We start from the raw sequence: 21,871 nt of genomic DNA, 5'->3' as shown, positions 1-21,871 counted from the left end.
TTAGCATTTCTATTTAAGTAAAGCAGACACAGAGACAGGTAGAAACATCCTAAATAACAAGGAGCTTGCCTCCTGCCTCTCCAGTCATTACCATCCCTCTCAAATGTACCTAGTGCTCTAACTTCTGGGTCCACGTGGGTTTTGCCTGTTTTGACCTTTACACAAGATGGCGGCATTGAGTAGGTGTTCTTTTAGGTCTGACATAGGTCACTCAACATGATGTTTGTAAAATTCCAGTAATACATACCATTACCTGATTCGGACCCACTAGCACAGCCTTCCTTGCAGTGAATACATGACTCACTCCCCACTTCACTGCTGAGGAATGCCTGGGTATCCCCAGCTTTAGGTTATGAGAATAATGCTGGCACAAACATTCTCCTAAGTGTGTCTGGTTTGCATCTGGAGCCCATGTTTCTGGGAGTGATTTATCTGAGGGGGAAATGGCTAGGACATGGGTACTTTTAGCTGCATTAGCTGAACCAGCTCTCTGGCATCTCTGGGCTTTTAAATCGCACCCCATCTTCCACAGTCCATCCTGTCATTTGTTCCCAGTCATTCTGATGGATGTTGTAGTAGTATCTGATGTATATATCTTATCTCTATGAGTGAGTAATATAAGTATAGCTCATTATATTTATTTCCTTGATAGCTATTGCTGTTGACCCTCTTTTCAAATGTGCATTGGCCTTGTGGATAGAACTGGTTTAATTATTTTGGGGGAGGGGGAAGGAGGGTGGTATCAATAGGAAAATCCTATCTGAAAACGAACCAGATGGTGAGAGGGAGAGCTAGCGAATTTCAGGGTTGGCCGCTCCAGCTGCATGCCCTGCCTTTCTCTAAAATATCTTTAGCGCAGTTGGTCAAGGTCTGAAGCTCCAGAGGAGCCAGTTACGGGCTCATGGATGATGCAGATGGGATCATGACTCATTGAATGATTTATTATCTCATTTCTATGACAAAAATGAAAAAACAAACAAACAAACAAAAAAAAAACGCCTTTGGGAAAACAGGCAGAGATAGAGGCAGACATGTTGTGAAAAACAGACAAAGACAGACAGACACATGTAAATACCATCTGTGGGCTGCAAGGACCAGAAAGTTCCTCAGAGGCCATCCAGGGTACTGGGCTAAGTTACAGGGATCATATACACCGATTGTTATCTGTGAACAGAAAAGACTTTCTGAGTCAGGTATCCTGTCGGACTCATACACAGACATTGCTGACACCCCCTCTTTCCTTTTCATGCTATTCTGAAAAAATGGTAGCAAATAGACACTTGCTGAAGGGTAAAGGGAAGAGAAGAAAATAAAGGTATCTCAGATTAGAAGACAGAACTTTGTGACAGCAGGAAATGGCAGGACTGTCAAATTCTTCTCTGTACCTCTGTGCCACCTCCAGAGGCTCTCACTTCATTAGTCTGGGGGGCAGCTTCAGTGCTGGTTGTTTTAGAAAGTCCCTGGGTGATTCAAAGGAGCAGCCTGAGATTTCAACAGCAGTTTCCCCAAATCTGGTCCCCCACAGGCCACCTGCATCACAACTGCCTGCTCCTTGAACCTGCACCACCCCCGACCCCACCCCAGCTCCTTGGCACTAGCGCCTCCATGGCAGTGACCGCCGTCATCCTCACCCTGTCACGGCAGCACTCGCCTCTACACTCAGGTGGAGAAAAAAAGTGCTGGTTTAAAATTGGGTTCTTCATATCCCATATGTTTCCTTATGGTAACTGATTATTTGTGTGACTGCTATTATTTTCTTAATTCAGAGGCACCATAAATTATAGAGGTGCACTGGTGGGGGCAACATCACCACATTAAATACACACGATAATTGCAAGAAATTTCCAACTTTAGAAAAATCAAAATACGAAGTGAAGAGCATTTTAGAACAAAGGAAACACAGGATGAGTTTCATATGTGTTTCCCTTGCTGGTCTATTAACTCTGTGAGGGCAGGAACAATGTCCACTGTCCTCATCTTTCCACTCCTAGGACCTGAACAGCACCGGGTGCTCAGCAAATATTTGCTGACAAGTGACAGAATTGGTCAATTTCTTCATGCCCCAATAAATGGACAGTTCCCCCACCTCCTCCGCTGGGCAGGGATGGTGGGAGACAGCTAGAGGGGAAGGGAAGGTCTGGTCCAGACACCTGAAGCTTCCATACAAAACCATGATGAGCATCTCAGCAAATTCCTTTCCTCCCCTCTTCCCTTTCTGAACATTCCAGATTTTCCGTTCAATGACATTTGACATTGGGATTCTCCCCAGGGAGCCTTAAGTAGAGAGAATGGCCTCAAGGAGGGCTGTCTATGAGAAGCCAGGGAGCTCTCCAGACCCAGGGAAGGATGAAGAAGTTGTCTTCCTGCAGTTCTAGCTGCTTCCCCCCACCCCCCCGGGCACGCCCTTGTATTGTGTTTTCTCAATCATGACACAGTATCTGCTAGAGAAGCTACATCCATAGGTGACCATCACCTCAAGTTCACATTTCAAGAATTCTTCAAAGAATTTGCAAATTTGTTATCCAGCAAGAAAAGGGGGAAAAGGGGGAAATGGATATTTAACTTGATCAATTGTGAAACTTCAAAGAAGAAAATGGCCTGATTCATCAAAAAAAGCCCCAATGGGAGCACCGGCAGGCAGGCAGGCAGGCATCCCAACTCTGCAGATAAGTGATTTTAGGACTTTGGGAAGTTCTCACCTCACATACAAAATGAAGAGGCTGAGTCATTTCATTTAAAAAGGTTCTTCCTGGCTCCAGAATGACAGAACTATAGAACTTTACAGAATATGAAAAAAAGGGAAAAAAAGTCCCCGAGAGGTCAAAAAATAAGCCAGACTGTATTACGCTTAATCTTACAGGGTGTCTAAAGACTATTTATTTAGGAAGCATCTAGGTACTGTCCCTCTTGAAATTAACAAAGACAAGCTGAGATTTAATTTGCAAATGTGATACCACAGACCTGGACTCTCATCAGATGTCAGAGTCATTTATCTTACAAGACCTGCAAAGATTTACGTGCTTTCTGTGCTTTAGTTTTCCTATGTGTAGGATAATTCTTTCCTGCACTTAGCAGAGACTGGGACCAGGCACGTACTCAAGACATGTAACTATAACAACAACATAGATCTACTATAGCAGGTCTTGTTCAGTTCAATCTATTACCATTACATAGATAACTACCTTCGGTATCAAGGTATCTTTTCTTAATGGGGAGAGAAAAGAGGGAGCTAAGTTCTAGTTAATTCAACATGCTCTGGGTCCACATTTCATCATCTGCAAATGTGGAATTGGGACTAAGTGATATGTAAGTTATATCAGTTAGAATGTTGCATTAGACACTACAAGTAGATTTCAAAGAGTGTATTTCTGACACTAAATACAAAGGCAATAAAGGAGGAAGGTAATAAGAAAAGAGAATCATTTTTTGAGCAGAAAAGATCAAGAATATATTTCTTAGAGCAACCTGACCTAAGATAAGCTAGAGAGCAGGAAGATCTCCTTTACGTGAAGGGAGGTCACCTTGAAAATACATGAAAAGGGCTGTGTTACCCACACAAGGCATGTGTGAGGACAAAAAGCAGGCACCTGGACAGGAAAATGACAGAATCCATTTTACACCAGGTTAAACATCATTTACTGTTTCTTTGATAATCCAAAAAAGACTCTAAGATTGTTAAGATCCAAACCAGGAACCTCACTCACTGTAGGAATTAATCAGCAGAAGGCTAGATAAGTCCATTCAACTATTTAGGTAAACAGACTTTTAAAATTGCAGTCAGAACTCATCATTGGCTAGGATTTCTGGGTTCCAGAACTGGCTTTGTGACAAATCCACTGGGTAAACTTGGGCAAATCACTTCCTTTTATAATGCAAATGAGAGGAAAGAGGCAAAATGTAACTGGGAAAAAACTTTGGTTCGAAGGTTTATGAAAGAAACTCTGCTTTCTACTTGGCTGAGAGCACAGAATTCATTGAAATGCTTCAGTCACGATCTGGCTAACAGTCCACTCAGCCACTCGTTGCAAAAGCACAATGTGGGAATGAAAAGAGGGCACAATTGTCAACTTGAGTGTCTTCAACGGAGGAAGTCACACTGATCCCATAAAACATGCTTATCTGACAAATGGCTCTCTATTACCCAAACACTTCATGGAACAGGAAACACACAAAGAGATTACTTGCTTTAAGAGATGTCTAATGCTCGGTCACGTCAGAGGCCACTGCCAAGATACAGAGGGGTCATCTGTGAAGGGCACCCAGGTAACAGCACTGAGGCTACTCTGTTGCTGCTGCTCTTGTTCAAAGATTCTAAAGTTCTACAAGTAAAGGCTAATGTTGAAATGGCAAAACCTTTCCCAAACCTTCAATCTTCAATCAGTGCACTGAAGAAAGCAGAAGATTCAAGCGAGCTTTCCCGAAATCCTGGCCTGGGGACAGCGATGTGGGCTATGTGGTCATCACAAGGCAGGGAAGAGCAGCTCGGTTGTGGGGCCACCCTGACAGCCACGTGGAGTCAACATTTCATGGAGGGAAGTAATGAACATAAATAGAGGCTGAAGAATTTAAATGGGGCCATTTTCAAAGGACCCAAATGGTAAAAATGTGTAGAACCCAGTGCTGATAAGGGCGCAGTTTAGGGTGATAGTTACAATAACCAGTTTGTGCCGGAGCAGGCTGGCTTGGGCCGGGGCAGGCCCAGTTACCACCCCGTCCCATGTCTGCATCATGTCACGTCACACACACAGCCTGAAATTGGCCCCGATGGGAGGGCTGACAGCATGGAAATAAGTCCTCACTCTGAAATCAGGGCTCCTCCACACTCCAAGAGCCAGCTGTTAAACAGTTACCAGCACAGGACTGACTACAAACCATTTAACTGTTCAAATGCTGACCCAGTAACTCTATGTCTAGAAATATTTTCTAAGAAAATAATTCAAAATGGGTGTTGGGGAAAGGTACATGGAGAAGTGAGAGGAATTTCCTGTACAACCTCCTAATAGTAAAGATTTATGAGAAATATAAATGCCCCAAAACTTCCAAGAATATTACATCTCTATGAAAAATTATGTTGATACAGAGTGTGTTACAAGTATACAAAATAAAACAGAAAAGAGCACAACCTTAATCTCTAAAAAGCATACAGAAAGAGACTAGAAGGATATATGCAAAATATTTACTTAAGAAAAATTCAAAACCTTAAACTAATAGTTGAAGAGCTGTGTGAAGTTTTCCAAACAGGTACATGCAGCCAGAAATAAAAATAATGAATGGTCCGTGCCTCATGCAGTTTGCCAAGCAACCAGGTTTCTCTAAACAGGCACCAGCACTGTCCCCACCATAGCTGGTGAGCTGGTTGTGAGCCCTAAATCACAGTGGTCACAGCTCCATTTCCCAAAAGGACAGAACAGAAAAGGATAGAAAACAAAGAGCACAAAACTAGGAAAATATTATTTTGTGGAAGTTTTGTTTCAGTTACATATTATGGTGTGTCCACACCTGAACGCATACCCAGATCTGATTACTGGGCCACACTGTAGCTCTAAGTCATAAAGAAGCTTGGCATTAAGTGATCCCTTGGACACTATAAATCATGCAAGAAATGAGAGGAAATCAATCAAAGGTACATTTGTTATAGAGCTTTAATTTAAAGAAAACACAATTAGGGAGCAGGTCAAGCCTTCCTGGGGCTGCTGAAGTGATCACCCTGCAAATCTCAGGTGGGGCGGGGGGCTTCTCTTAAGGCAACTTCATCTTGTTCCGTCAGATTTTTTTTTAAACCTAAAAGACAACAAAGATTGCCTCTTCTGGTAAAGGTAATGTTGGCTACATAATTCGGGGTCTCAAAATTCCATTTTTATAGAGTAGCTGAGACTGAGGTTAGTGGGGAAAAATTTTCCTTTGTAATTGCAAATTGATAAACTCATTCTGAGAAAACAGAGCAGGAACAATTATAATGTGAGTAAAACTTCACAAAGCCTATTAATAACCATCCTCTCCCTTTTTATTTGAAAGATTTTATTTATTTATACAAGAATTGGGGTACAGACCAGAGGTGCAAGAGGGTGAGAGGATTCACCAGAGACAGAGCAAGGAACAGAACAGGCAGACGGACTGAAATACACTGCTGAGGGGAGCAGCGGGCGAGATAGGAGAAGGCTGCTGTGCCATGTGGGTCTCTCCCTGGCTGGCCGGAAAGCAAACCCGCGCTGCAGAGGCTGCAGACAGCTCCACAGTGCTGTGCTCAACCCACTGCGCCACCAGGGAGGCCCTATCCATCCTCTCTTAATTCTCCCCAGCACCTATGAGGAAGGGAATGTAGCTTGTGTATAAGACACATCAATTGTTCACTTTCAATTCACAATCTCTTGTGTGGCTAAAACATGTTATATAATCTCATTACTTCTAAAAGACACTGAAAGAACTCTCATTCATTCAAAAGAATTTTATTGAGGGAGGAAGGCAAGTGCGAGACACCAGGAGACAGATGGGAGACACAACCCTGCCCTCGAGGAGCTCACAGTCTAACACGGCATGAAAGTCATGTGTAAGGGACTGGAGCAGCGCCTAGGGACAGGGAGGGGTCAAGTGCAGTGAGTTTAGAAAGGGAGAGAGCATGGACACTGTCTCAGGAGAAGGCAGCCAGGTGGACAGAGGATTTCAACAAGGACAGAGAGTTTCCTAGGATTCTCACAGATAGAATATGTTTCAGAAAAAAAGATACACCATGAGGACAAAGAGAAACACAAAAAAGTTCTAGGTATTTTTGACTGGGGGTAGGGACTGTCTAGTGGAAACCAGACACACTTAGCTGGAGCCACGGTTCATAAGGAGAACAGTGGCAGAGGAGGCAGCCTGCAGCCGGAAGGAAGACACCCTGAACTCTTGAATCAGTGAGTGAGGGTGAACGTGAGCATTCTGAGGAACGTTCTCTGGTGGTCTGCAAAGTGGAAGCAAGAAGACTAACTGTCCAGGGGTGAGAAAGCCAGGGCCTGGACTACAGTGGTGTTATCAGCAATAAATTAAAACACGGATGTAAAACAGATCAGGAAGGAAAGCAGAAAACAATTTACCACTAATAGGAAGCGAGCAATCCAAAATCACCCTATAACAGAAAGCTGGAGAGGAACTGACTCGGAACAGCAGAGCCGGGTTAGGGGAAGGTAAAGATATACTTTGGCACATCCCGTGGGGACCGAAAGGAATCTAAAAGAACTTGAATTTTGCAGTTGTCGCGCATAACACGAATGTCCGATTTTTAATTTTTACCTTTTTACTGGATAATAAAATGATACTCAAAGTTTCTCTGACCTTTGTCCTTTGACCTTGGAAGAAATCGCTGTAGTGTTTAAGCAAGGAAACCAGCACCACGTTGTCATCATACTTGATTAAGAAGTAAGGTAGGGCTGGGACCCCTTCTTTTTGACAAAGATCATCATATGCACCCTCCAGGGCTTGAATCTGAAATCAGGAAACACCAAGTTACTCTCCAGATCATCACATATTGAGTTCTGCGCTAAGAATGAACAGAAAGGAAGAGAAACTTTAAAGCCAGATGGCTGGATATAAATGATCACACTCCTATTCTTTTTGCAGCAAATGAACAGAAAAGCCTCCCGAACAACTCGGTTCACTTTTACGGGATCCCTTCCACATGCATGGTGGCGTCTTAGACAAGAGCACAGGGGACCCTTTATGGTGGTTCCCTAAGATGTTAACACAAGGATTTAGAGAAGTAGCCAAACATTGCTTCTCACCTGTGATAACCCAGCCTGAGCCCTGCACTGGTGAATTTTACCGGGAGCCTTCCCACAAGCTTCCACGGCTTTAGTGAGACACACCTCACTAGCCAAACGGCTGACCCCATGCACGCCGCAGTTTGATGCTGTTGTTGGCACGCTCACAGGGTCCTCCAGCCAGCGCCACACTGATCTGAGAACATCTTCGTGGCCCCCAAAAGAAGCCCTGTACCCACCAGCAGTCTCCACTTTATAATCCTTTTCTCCATTTAAATTTATTCATGGGATATTAGCTCTTTGACCACCTCTTTGACTTTAGAAAGAATTAGATAACTATTTGTGAACATAAAACCCAACTGTACAAGCATTTTGCTTTATCTGTTCATACCTGTTTTGGTGAAAACCTCTGCTGCAAGCCTACTGGTCCCTGAATGAGGGGTATACTCTCTGGAAGGCAGAGAGCAGGGCAACAAAACCAATAATAGAAGTGGTACTTCTTCAGATCCTGGAAGGAGGAACATAACAGAGGGTATCAAAATAGCACCAACAATGAAATCAAAGCACGTCTGTTCATGTAACTTCCTATAGCTACTGAGACAGGAGGACTGATGCACACAAGAGATGACCAGCTTCCCAGAAAGTCTCAATTCCTACAGAACTCACGACAGAATTCAGAACTTCTATCTTTACCCCAACATGCCCTCCCACACACCACACACCAACAAATCAGGATCAAAATAATATGCTTTAGGGCCTCCCTTGGTGGCGCAGCGGTTGAGCACTGGGCTGCGAGGCTGCCCGCAGCTTCTGCAGCGCCAGTTCATTCCCTGGCCGCCGGCGAGAGTCCCACAAAAAAAAAAAAAAAAAAAAAAAAAACTTTATAGCCCACTAGCTACCAGCGCATGTTCAGTGAGCAATGGACAACATCAGCATCATTGTTGTTGAATACACACAACCACCCGGGGATTAGTGTAATCATCCCACGTTGGAGACAGAAGACTGAAGCTTAGAGAGGACAAAACCAGAACAAATCAGTAAGTGGAAAGAAAAGAACAGAAATCTGCTTCCAAAATTTAAACTTTTGTCCATGGTACATACACACTCAATGTACCACGTGCGGGCACGCCCTCCAAATGCGGCTGCCATTCCTCTCATGATCAAAGGAGTGAAGCAGGTCATCAAGGATGCCGTACTGTTCATCACTTACACAGGCTGTGGTAATGCAGCCTGCTTTTAGAAATACCTTATAGGTATTTGAAGCTAACTACTATAAGCACTTGCCATGCATGAAGTAAAAGATGAGATATCCTGACAAAAAGGTGAATAAAATGTAGCCCCAACCCTCGGGCAGCTCACTCTCTGCAAGGAGCAGAGGCAAAGTGATTATCTGACTGTCTGGGTCACACAAGAGGTTCTCATCTCTCAGGATCTGAGAGATTACATCTTTGGGGGTGTATCTGATTGCTCCCCACCAAGGGAGGCGACCAGGGGTGATGAGTGTTGAAGCTGCATTTCCGCAGCATTTTGGGCCCCCATTATCCATGGGCTGGGACCCCAGTCTCACACAGCTGCCCCACCATTAACCACTAAAGCGGTTGATGTGGTTAATTACTGTTTCCTTGAATATTGCTATGAATGAAAAGTGGATGATCTGTTCAATGACTTTCTGAGATATAATTCACATACAAATAATTCACCACATTAATGTACACAAGAGTATACTTAATCTACTGACAAGGTTGTATGTACCACCATTCCCACTAATTTCAAAACATTTTCTTCACTCCTAAAAGAAACCCCATTATCAGAAATTTCCCATTAGATTATTAGTGAGAACTACTCAACAAAAGCTCCCTATTCCTTCTCCACCCCCGCCCCCTGGAAACCGCCAATCTATTTCTGTCTTGCATATTCTGGACTTCTCATATAGATGGGATCACAGATAACTTTTTCAATATAAACTTATAATAAATGTGTCCAGATGAGAAAGTCTAGTAATTATGGTTTCCACGGTTTCTAATTCTGCCACTAATTGATCAACTAAGAACAAATTCCCTTCTGACAATTACCAAACAAACCACAAAATTGAATTTAATTAAATGTCTGTGCCTAGAGTCCTAAAGACAGCAGAAAGAAAAGCAAAAACACCTCCAGAGAGTCTTCCCTTCTTTGTACTTAAGTGATTTGTCATAACTGATCTTCACCGAAAGGTTAAACAATTCTAGATGAAGGCCCGCACCGCTTCTCAGGAGCTTGATCAGGTCATCTTCAAAAGTCAAAAGGCCTGAATTTCTTAGGATTCTTCTCCAGATACAAAGGACCTTTGTTAAATTAAATATAAAGTCCTCTGTATCTGGAGACTTTAAAAGATAGATACTTTTAATATTTTTAAAGACAGGATAAGATGCTCAGTAAAACAAGGCCAATAAACAAACTTATGCTAGGAAACGTCTTAGAACTTTAAGTGAGAGCTAACATCATTTTCTTATTAAAGGCGATTTGTCAATTAGATTCTAATAAAATTCTCAGTACAGAATTGAGATTGGGGTTAAAGTAACAAATCCAGAAATATGGAACTATTCCCAGTGGTGAATTTACAAAATTACTCAAATGTACCAACAGGTCCTGAATGCCAAAGTGCACTTATGACTCCCAAGAAGAATTTAAACATTTCTCTTGCCCACTGTCCCACAGAAAACACTAGAAGTGTAAGAAGATGTGCTCTTGTAGCCGCCACCCCTGCTGTGGCTTTCAGCTTGATTCCAGTCATTCTCTGGCCTTGAGCAGAAAATCAGAGTGACGATGTTGGGGGGAAATGGAGGATCAGTCTGTGGGGGAGGAAGACAGACAGAACTTACAACATGGAGAAAAAGGAAGGAGAAAAACATGGGGAAGAGGATTAACAGCCTCAGCTGATGAAGCTATTGTGAATGGCACCCTTCGTACTTGTCAACATCAGTGTGTTTGTATACTCACAGCACAGCATTTTTTTTTTTGCTTTTTAAAAAATATATATTTATTTATTTATACAAGCACTGGGTACAGTCAGAAGCACAGGAGGGTGAGAGAATTCACCAGAGCCAGAGCAGGGAACAGAACAGGCAGACAGACGAAGTACGCTGCTGAGGGGAGCAGCAAGCACAGCAGGAGAGGTCTGCGCAAGCCATGTAGGACACTCGCAGGCGGCCGGGGATGGAACCGGCACTGCAGAGGCTGCGGGCAGCTTCGCAGCCCAGCGCTCAACCGCTGTGCCACCGGGGAGGCCCAGCACAGCATGTTTTAAAAAATAAAATGAGTAGGAAAAAAATCAGTAGGACCAATATTGTTCACTGCAGGTTTTTCTGTAATGGTCAATACTGGAAATGACCTGAAATAGTATACAGATTATACAGTCAACATAATTATAAGGGATGAATTTGCTTAGAGGTAGACACACACACTTCTGCATACATTTGTGTACATACTCTCCATCCCCTACGTGTGCATACATGTGTGCATGTGAGATCTCTACTACCAACCCTAATTACTCCCACTTTCCTCACCACTGAGACTAGGTCCTTCCCTTAATTTCCTCTATTTCTCCGGATGGCAGATGTTGCTATAATATGACCCCTCGTCTTCGTGAAGGCTGCCCTTGATGTTCATTTTAATTAGATCTCACTTATATAAAACATCTTTCTTTCATACAAAAACACAATTGTGTGGGCAAACTATGCAGTGTGGTCTCATGGAGCCCAAAACTTTTGGGGGAATGTCTGGGAACCCCTAGTCTTTACCTCATGTCACTGGACTCGCCACTGAGCTATGCAGGACCTATTTGACAAAGATGTTACAGCAGCCACTGCTCCCTGAGTTTATCATGGCCTGAGCGATGAGGCCGGTCCCTGTGGGCAAACCATGCAACTACCACCAGCACGAATTAACTCTGCACTGGTAGTAGAGCCAGCACTATCTGGCTCCTAGCAGACCATTTGCTCCATCGGCACCTGGGCCCTGGCCAGGCATTTCAGCAATCTAAATGAGACCCAGAGTCCATTTACTTACGGCAAATGTCAAGAGAAGGAACTTGTTGAGGAGGACAGGGTTCTCCAGAGCAGCACCCGATTTTATGGATTCCCATATCTGCCAGAAGAAAGAAAAGCATTAGTGCAGGACTCTGTGCTTCTCACATCCAGCAAAGCAGAGAGCTGGAAAGCAGCAAGTTGTCTCCTGGCCCAGCACTGCTGATCCACAGTGAAGTGGCTCATTACTCCCCTGCCCACTTCACACAGGCTCTCCATCAGCCTCAGGGCCCACGGAGGCTGTGGAAGGGGAGAGTCCAGAAGCCTTCTCTCAGTGGACTCAGCATCTGAGGAGGCAACATGGTCTTTTTTATGCCTTCATTATTTCCTTCCACAAATATTTGCTGATTGCCTACTGTATACCAGGCACATGGGGCTACAGAAATAAAAAGATGCAGCCCCCTTCACAAAGTCTAGGGAGACAGGCATGGATGTCCATATACCACTCGGTGGGGGAGGGATGTGCTATCACATGATGTGGACCAGCTAGAGAATACGGGCTGGGGAGGTGGGACAGAGCCAGGGTGCGGCTCACTGAGGCAGTGATCTCTAAACTATGTCCTGAGGATTTCTTAGAGTTTTCTTTGGGATTAATCTGCCTTGAAGCATGAAGGAGCATTTAGATGCATTCAGCAAGGCTGCATCTGGGAGTGGCTGCTGGTCAGCACCCATGAGATGGGTGCTCGTGCCGACCATGCGATGTTGTAGTAACTAAGAGCAGTGGCTTGCACTTTGTGTCACTAAGCAAGACAAACACTGCCCACAAGAGCCACTCCCCAATATGCGTGGAAGAGGACAAAAGCAAAAGCAGTTCCTGCTGTTGAGATACTAACCTTGGATGAGCTGCAGCATTGAAGAGCAGGTCCCTACTTCTGATAAATCAAGTAGGGAATGGGGAGCCCATGGGGAGCAACCTGCCACCTGGGATGACAGGTTAAGACCTGATTCAACTCTTTGGAAATACCCTTTTAACACGCGGCCCAAGTAGGAGGTCCAGGGGCTGTCACGCCAAGACTGGGGGAGACCAGCCTCATCACATGATCTGAGTCCTGAGATGCGCTGTCTCGAGGGAGATAAGGGATGCCTACCTTAGGACAGAAGGGAGAAACTTCCTCCTCTGCCATAGCATCCAGAAATAAGAATCTCATTTCTGAAGCTTAGTGTGGAGACTGTTCCATTAAGTGAGTTAGAGAAGACTGAGATAAACTGTCCCTTTTTAATTCCTTGCACCAACTTAGATGTGCAGCGCTAAAGACAGTCCAGGCAGAGAATATCATGTCCCCAGGATACAGAAAGAGGACAATGGGATTTTAAGTCATTCTCTGACCAGGTCAGAGAAGGTGAGGACCAGAGTGACAGGACAGAGAGGCCAGGGGCCAGGCCAGGGGACAGACTGGATACAGTGCGAGAGACTGTCATCCTCTCCAACAGCATCATGGGGCTTAGAGCCGGGAAGCCTCTCTGATGGGCACCAAGAGCAGAGAAACCAAACATATCCTGACGCAGGAATACAGCTCTCAGAGGTCAATTGCTTCTAGACGCAGACTGGTGTGGAGCAGCGAGCCTTTGGAATGCTGCAGCACCCCAAACACCCGCCCTGTGCCAGGAGAGAGCCTATGCGTCTTCCCCCGGCCTTCCCCCCCCCGTGTACAAGACAGCAGCGAGGATTCTCTCGGGGTAAACAGACCAAAGCTCACCTCAAGCTTCAAGAAGAGCCGATATATTAGTTTCACCAGACCCAGAGCCCCAATCAGAAGCACAGCCCCAGCCAGGACCACAGGCAAAGACTGACCATGAAGCTTTCCCAGCTAACCTCATTTGCTGCTTGTTCCAAAAGTAGCTTCTTATCTGCAGCCTTGAATGCCTCGAGTGTGTTGGTGTTATACAGCGTGCCGACAGCTGGGCAGCAGTGGGCTGGCGTGGGAGCACCCCTAGGTATGAGAGAAACAAAGTGAAGCCGGCACAGCTGGGGCCCGCAGAGCCAGGGATAAACCAGTGCAGCATGGACACAGGCTGTGCTCCCTGCCTCTCGGGACTTTGGGTACCTGGGAAGTCACACCCAGTCTGGGGCCCTGTGCATATTCCCCGCCTTCCTTAATAGCCCGCTCTACCAGAGTCCACTGACTCCTTTCCATCAGCCACACCACACCCCATTCCGACAGATACCCGCTTAGACTGCTCGTTAGTGAATCCAACAATTATTTGAGCAACTAGTACACATCAGCTCTGAGCCAGCTGCTATGGAGATGGCAGAGAACGTGGAACCAGTGCCCACACAGATGCTGCTGCATGTGAGTCTCATCTCCTTAGCTACTTTTGAAGTTCTTCAAGGTCACAGACTGCCATTTCTCCAAGTGCAACTGAGGCTTAAAAAAGAAAATTCTTATGACTGAAAAGATAAATGTTCCTCAAAGGAAAGAAGCCCAGGGGAAGAAAAACTCTTTTTAAAAAACATCTGCAGATGATGGAGAGGTTGTACACCAAAATCTCTTCTCATCTCAATGGGAAACAGGACACTTGTGCAGCATTTGTAGCTGGCCCTGCATCTCCGCCACCCTGACAGGACAGGTGAGCTGCGCTCTTCCCACAGAGCCTAAGTGCTCTCCCTCCAGGCCACGTGCTGGCCCGGTCAGGCCCTTTAAGAGACTGGGTGCGTGTCCTCCTCCTAGTCCCACTCTGGCCCTCCTTCCGCTTCTATACGCTGTTGCCTGAAGGTGACAGTTCAGTCTCAAGCAGCCTACAAAGCCAAGCCCTCCATGACGTGGTCACAGAAGAATGAAGACTGGGCCCCCTGCCCTGAGCTCCTGTGGGCAAGAAATAAGCTTCCTTTGTGTTTGGGCCATTACATTGGGATCCAGGTCAGCAGCATACCCTCCCCGAAGACAGCATCCTTCTGTGCCAGGCAGCTGGTACTGATAGAATCTGGCTCCACGATAATTCGCTGACCACTCTGCAGAGCACAGGCTCTTGTGTTGCTCACTGCTGGTGGAGCTCAGTTAGGCTTCCAGGGACTCAGAGCACAAGGACTTAGCTGGTGCTATGCAAAGAGGAGACTAGGACTGTGGCTCTTCCACTGTCCCTTGGTCCTTTCTGTATGCCCAGGGCCTAGCACATTCTATTATTAAGACACGAGGAAGTAATCACCAGGTATTTCTGAAATAACCATCACCTCCCCACATTTATCACCCATCTGGGCACACTATAATGCAAATAATTGTCTTCTACCTCTCTCCAAGATTTCCCCCACAAGCCCAAGTAGATGTACAGTATCAAAACAAAGAATAACAATAATAAAAATAATTTGGATATAAAGAACTTGTTTCTTCTGATTCACACTTTCATTAAATTTCCTAATTCGTTTAATCCCCTGGGGCTGCTATCACAAATTACCACAGACTGGGTGGCTTATAAACAATGGAAATTCATTTCTCATAATCCCAGCAGCAGGAAGTCTGAGATCAAGGTGGTTGCATGGCCAGGTTCTGGGGAAGGCCCTCTCTGGGTGCGGACTGTCCACTTCTAGCTGTGTGGAAGGGGGAATTGTGTTCTCAGGCCCTCTTTGACAACACACTGGCCCATTCACCAGAGCCGTGCCCTCAGGATCTAATCTCTTCCCACCTCTTAACACTGTCACTTCACACTACCCACAACACAGGAATTAGGGGAGGACCAGACCATTCAGACACCCAATATCCTTCTAATGAGGGCCTTGGAAAATCACAAACCTTTCAAACTGGAAGGGATACTAGAAACCAAGAGCCCATTTTAGAGATGAGGAAACTGAAACTGAGCAACTAAAAGGACTTATCCCAGAAGCACACTCAATCAGCTGCAGACACCAGCACCAGCTCTTCGCACTTCAATCCTGGGCTGTTTTCACAACAGTAGGGGACAGGTCTTCTCCCTGCCCACCTCTCTCGGAGCCTCACACGGCCCCACACTGGCATGTGTAACAGCTAAAGAGAAGACAATGGCCACTAAGGTCACACAATTTATGTGAAAGTCACAGCTGCAGGATCACAGATGTTCTTACCTCCTTCTACGAAAACGTCCTGACTGATCAAAGTTTAAGGTACTTGGGTTTAGGAATAGGACCAAACCTAACTCCTGCGAATGGCTTTTGTCTAGAATTAGCTGTTCCAAAGAACAAAATTATTAAAATTAAAAACAAAAGCCCTTCAAATTGATGTCAGAATAAAGATAGGCGCAAGCCTTGCTTGAGAAGCATGCCGGGACTCCCACAACACTTGAAAGCGATGCTGCTGACATATCGCTGCACTCTGGCCGCGTTCAGATAGCTGAACACTTGTGTGTTGTCTGTACATTCCTCAATATCGTGTAATCGCTCCAACAGAAAGCAAGTCTTTGCCAAAACAGGCAAGAGCTTACTAGGCTTTAATTAGTTTTGACAAGTAATCACAAGGAATTTATTATGGAGCAAGAAAGCTCTGTAGGAAAGGAGAAACAGCAACACGCAGCCTTTAAAGACAAAGATTAACACCCTCTGGAATTCTGTTCTGCAATTAGCTTTTGCAGTTTGATCGAGAGAAAGGAATAAAATGCACTGACTTTTGAGATACTGTATTTGAAATAACCCTAATCTTTGGCTACTATGACTTTTGAAAACCAGGTATTCCTGACAAAGACTACTTTGCCTTTGGTGGCTCCCTCACCTTGACATTGCCAATGTCCAAGAAAGCACTCAAGGAGGGAGAGGGGTGAGAGGGATGGAGGGAGGAGCACAGGGGACTGTGGTGATGGTGCCTTGGGGAAGAAGATTCTATGGGGACTCAATCTGAGGGTGTGGGGGGAAGAAAATATTGTCTAAAAAATGTAAAAAATGATAAAGGTTAAAAAAAAAAGAAAAAAAAAAAAAAGAAAGCACTCAACTTGACCTCACCTAAGCCTTTTTGAAATCAGGACTGTGATATCTCTAGTGTTGCTGTTCTTTCTCAAGCTTGTTTTGTCTATTCAATGTCTTTTGTAGTTCCATATATATATTAGGATTACTCATCCTATCTCTGTAAAAGAAAGATGCCACTGGAGTTCTTAAAGGGATCGCTTTGAATCTGTGGATTGCTTTGGGTAGCATGGACACTTTAACAATGTTAATTCTTCTACTCCCATGAGCACAGACTATCTTTCCATTTCTTTGTATCTTCTGCAATTTCTTTCAACACTGCCTTTCAGCATATAGGTTTTTATATATATAGCATATATAGTTTTCAGCATATAGGTCTTTAACTTCCTTCATTAAATTTACTCCTAAGTATTTCATTCTTTTTGATGTAATTAAAATGGAATGATTTTCTCAATTTCTCTTTCTCGTAGTTTATCATTAGTTTACAGGATTTCAACATATTTCGGTATATTGGTTTTGTACCCTGCAATTTTACTGTCTTCATTTATTATTTCTAAGAGTTTTTGGTAAAGTCTTTAGGGGTTTCTACTTAAAAAATCATGTCATCTGCAAAGAGTAACAGTTTTACCTCTTCTATTCCAATTTGGGCTCCTATTATTTTGTTGCTTACATAATTGTTTACTCTCAATTATCTTAAAGCCACTCAATGAGGTTTCTTTCTATCCTTTTGCAGAATAAAAGTGTAGAATTCTGCTTGAAAAACTGAATGCTTAAGACCACAAATTATCTATCAACAAATCCAATGATCCTTATGTTGAAATCTGACTTTTCTGCTTCTGACATCATTGATCATCTCTTTCATTCCTGAGAGCACTTCCTTCTTTGGTTTCTGTAACACTTTTCTGGTCCTTCATCCTCTCTGACAACTCCTGCCTCCACTGCTAGTTCTGTATGTTCCTGTCTCCGCTGCTAGTTCCATGTGCTTGGTCTCCATTGCTAGATCAGTATTTCTTGCCCTTCCCTCTATACTCCGCTCCTTTGCATGACAGTTTCTTCCTCTCAAACAGCCTGTGACCTCCCTGACCTAGAGGAGTCCCAACACCAGTCTGACCCACCCTCCTTGACTCCAGTGCCTCCAGCCTTCTCTGCCAGGCACTGGCATCTCAAACTCAACATGCTCTAAACCAAACTCACCTTCTCTTAAAACTGTATCCCCTCCTGTTTTCTCTTTCCTTTGAAAGTAATAAAGTGTCCTTGACTACTCAGATTGAAACCTCAGAAATACTCTTCTCTCACTCTAGCTTCCTAAATTTAGCCACATGTGACCTTGGGCAGGCCATTTTACCTTTTGTCTCATGGTTTCCTCATCTGTCAAAGAGAGGAAAAAATACCTGGTAGGTCTGAAAGGATTATGGATGTGACAATGCCCACCCAACTAAGTCAATAGCTATGTCTCTTCTCTCCAGAAACTCCTCATGGCCCCTAGCCAGATTATGTCATATGCCCTACTTCCGCATATGGCAATGGCATGTGTGAATAGTCACAGAGATGGGAGAAATTTTAAAAAGATAGTTCACATCCATTCAGAGAGGTTCTGCCTGAGTTTTGCGCTGAGATTTTACAGAAATTCTTTGAGGTCGTATGTCATATCCTTTGTAAAAACCCTGTAATGCCTTGCACTATGGCTTGAACACAGAGCAGCCTCATATATGCACACTGATGCCCGAGGATAAGCATTTAAAGAAGTCAAGAGGATCGCAAAATATTAATGATGATCAAAATCAGGAGAGATGTTCTCTAAGGCTCAGTCAATTTAGATGGCACTTGGCACCTGACAAGTGTCAGCTGAAGAAATGAGAGCTCTAGCCCAAGCATCTAGCATACATCTCTGTGCCACAGGAAGCACGAGAGAATTCTGAGGAGCTGCCCTGCTCACCGGAGCTTTCTGGTTCCCCCTGTGGTCCACCTATAAGAGAGGTTTAGAACGCTCATCCCTGCAAAGGGCAAACAGTATGCTTCACTTCAGATTTTGAACAAAAAATACTCACATGTCAAAAGCACTGAACTCCAATGTTAAGCGAGCTGGCAGCCCGGCAGAATCACCTGGACAGAAGCATTATAACATTTTCAATTAAAAGTCAGTAACGGCAGCAGCAGTCATAATAGCACTGTTTATGGATGACTATGTTCTCTTTAGTGAGCTCAAAATGTCCCATCCAATTTCTGGTTATCCAACTAAACAGGGACTTAGCAGAAAATGACGGCGCTTTTGTAATTCAAAGCATTTGCCAAGAATGTAAAAAAATATTCACTGGAAAAAGATATTTCCAAGCCCCTCTCCCAGCAATACTAAGTAATCAGTGTTCATTCTTTGGATTAATACCGTGGGTTTCACCATTCCCTTTCTTTTCCCTGCCACAGGAGAAAGGAAGTGCCGATGAAACTGGGTCAGGAAGTAAAATAGCAACCAGGGAAGAGCAATTATTATAAAAGACAAGGGTGTCTCTTTCTGAAGGAAAGCTGATCCCACAGTGGAGAGCAGGGAAGATGACAGAAGATGACAGAAGATGGAGTTTACTATCGCCTACCATTGTAGTAATAACCCTTAATGTCCTTGGGAGCTTCATCCAGCCGATACTCGTTCAGCTTCTTCTGGGTCAACTCGTGCCAGAAGCCCACATCCAAGGCACTGTTAAAGGGGGCAAACTGCAGCTTGGAGAGCCCAGGAGCCCCCGCCGCTGCCGCCATGATTTGTGGTCTAGTAAAACACAAAGCAGAACACAGCAGAAGAGCACAAGGCATGGTGAGACAAGACCCTGGAAATGCTACTTCAACAAATGCAAAAAAAAAAAAAATGAGAGGAGGCTTACTGGCTGTCTGAAAAACAGCTCTGAAATGATCTCAACGAACCTGCTGGAGCTGTCATGTTTCACCTTCAATGACCAACTGATATTTCTAAGTGACCTTTTGGACCTTCACTTTCCTGCATCTCCTTCTTCTGTTACAGCCAGTCTGACGGAGGCACTAGTGTTACCCCCTTTCTTTGACAAAGTCATAGTCTCAGGTGTTACTGCCATCCTGTGTGGTCTGAGAGAACTTTCCAAGTACAAAATCAAAGCCAGCCAGCTAGAAACACAACACTGCCCACAGTGGGGCACTGGAAGACAGTTGAGCTCGAGCTCCCCAGCTGAGGATGAGGAGGGGGACGTCTGCCCACCTAGCGACAGTCTCTAACTTCTCTTTGAAATCTCACTTTTGAAATCTTTTAAATGCATGAAAATTTTGCATTTTATTGTATGTATCTTAATATTTCATCTCCCCCTCTAACCATAAAATAAATTTGGCCCTCTTGGCAATCAGGCGTGTGTACACTGTAGCTCCCCATGTGCCCTGCACACCCTCGGGCACACCCCCAGGAAGGCGAACGCAGCATGGGAGGAATCTGGCAGTTCCAGAAAGCATAAACTCATGAGGTCCCTTCACTTCCCACCCTGCCCAGCTGCCCCAAGAGCAGACAGACTGACAATCCTGTAGTGGCATATGTGAAAAGTCACATGGATGGGATAAATTTTAAAAAGGCAGTTCACATCCACTCAGAAAGGCTTTGCCTGAGTTTTGTGCCAAGATAATGAAACAGCTTTCAGTTTTCCAAACTTGTTAAAATTAGAGATAAGAAGCCTTGGGCTGATGGTAACTAAATGGGGAAATGCAAAGTTAGTATTACATAAAAGTCTAAAACTCAAGAAGGAGATGACGAGTGTGGGGCAAATCAGGGAGAAGCCCGAAAGAGTGGGGTGCTGAATTATGGTGGAAAGGGATGAAGGGTTAGAGGACAGAAGGAGCGGGCAGAACAGAGCACAGCTATGGCAGAAGCAGGAGGCAGGGACCAGCTCTCCTGGCGGAGGCTTCCCCTGACTGAGAGCAGGACGCACACAGCTTAACAGGTGACATGGTAAACAATTATGAATTAATGAAACGTTTACAGCGGGGGCTTAAACTCAAAAAAAAAAAAAAACAATACAAGGGGGAGAGTTACAATAATTAAATATTTTTCTATATAATCAATAAGCCTAGCTGGTCACAAAGGCTGGGTCTCCATGTCCTGAAAGCCCTGCTTGCCTTTTACAGGCCTGCAGCCTGGGCAGGGCCCAACCAAGGGCTCTCAGACTCCAGCACCTCAAGGGTTTATCATGAAATGAGGCTGCCTGGGCTCCACCGGAGGAGGGGATGGACGAGGCTAAGGGTGAGGGTGCCAGGAGTCTCCCAGTTGGATGAGTGTCCAGGTAATGGATTCAAGTCAGGTGCTATCTTGAGGCCTTTGGGCCACTGACACTCACTTTTGAAGGCCCCCTCTAAATCACAGGAGACAAGTCCAAACACACCCACATCGCACATTAAATAGCTTCTGGTTTCAGACATTTGAATGGATTTTTATAATTTGGCAGTTTCCAAATCCTTGACTTTTTTTTTTTTTAAAATTTATTTATTCATTTATACAATCACTGGGTACAGTCAGAAGCGTGGGAGGGCAAGAGAATTCACCAGAGCCAGAGCGGGGAGCAGAGCAGGCAGAAGGACCGAAGTACACTGCTGAGGGGAGCAGCGGACAGCAGGAGAGGTCTGCGCGCCATGTGGGACCCTCCTCCGGTGTCCGGGGAGCAGCCGGGGATCAAACCGGCGCTGCAGAGGCTGCGGGCAGCCTCGCAACCCAGCGCTCAACCACTGCGCCACCGGGGAGGCCCCCAAATCCTTGACTTTTTTCAGCTCACTCCTATTTTCACAGTCCCCCAAGAGCCAGAGAAGCGGCAGGCATGTGGATCCCTGGAACTGTGGCATCAGTGCCTGGAGGGGGAAAGCAAACCCTTGTGCAGGTGATCAGGGGTGCACACTTTGAGAAACGGTGGACTAGAACAAGCTACAGCCCCCTGCTTGGTCTCCTGGGCCTCCACTGCTCCCTTCTCCTCCCGCTCCACAGTGCAGCTCACAGCTTCTTTCCACTGCTGGTTTTTGAAAGTTTTCATGCTCAGCCCTACTTCTTAGTCTCTAAGTTTCCCCCATAGCAAAAGGATTTATTTGTTACATCAATTTCCACCTAGATGCCAGGACTGTACTTCTAGCACTAACCCCCAAACACAGATTCAAGTGCCTTTTAACACCATGACTTAGATTTCTCAGGGACATCTCAAACCCAACACACCCCAAACTCCCTG

At 44.9% G+C, this 21,871-nt stretch overlaps 1 protein-coding gene across 5 annotated transcripts in view; it reads right to left on the bottom strand.

Annotated features, from left to right (window-relative positions):
* Positions 1 to 21,871, bottom strand: part of ATG7 (autophagy related 7) — a 156,039-nt gene that overhangs the window by 121,076 nt on the left and 13,092 nt on the right. For 4 of the 5 annotated variants that reach the window (XM_037522907.2, XM_054697754.1, XM_054697712.1 and 1 more), the window contains exons 2-8: positions 19,250 to 19,419; positions 18,710 to 18,764; positions 13,614 to 13,731; positions 11,784 to 11,861; positions 8,128 to 8,244; positions 7,312 to 7,461; positions 1,076 to 1,164 (exon numbers count right to left, since the gene is read on the bottom strand). In XM_037522907.2, the coding sequence (XP_037378804.1) occupies positions 1,076 to 1,164; positions 7,312 to 7,461; positions 8,128 to 8,244; positions 11,784 to 11,861; positions 13,614 to 13,731; positions 18,710 to 18,764; positions 19,250 to 19,409 (767 nt within the window). In that variant the 5' untranslated portion in view covers positions 19,410 to 19,419. The other variant, XM_054697786.1, reaches the window with a different exon arrangement.

Source organism: Talpa occidentalis, unplaced genomic scaffold (assembly GCF_014898055.3).
Source record: "Talpa occidentalis isolate TD23 unplaced genomic scaffold, MPIMG_talOcc4v2.1 talOcc4.10, whole genome shotgun sequence".
Taxonomy (NCBI): Eukaryota; Metazoa; Chordata; class Mammalia; order Eulipotyphla; family Talpidae; genus Talpa; species Talpa occidentalis.
This window is presented reverse-complemented; position numbering and strand designations above follow the sequence as displayed.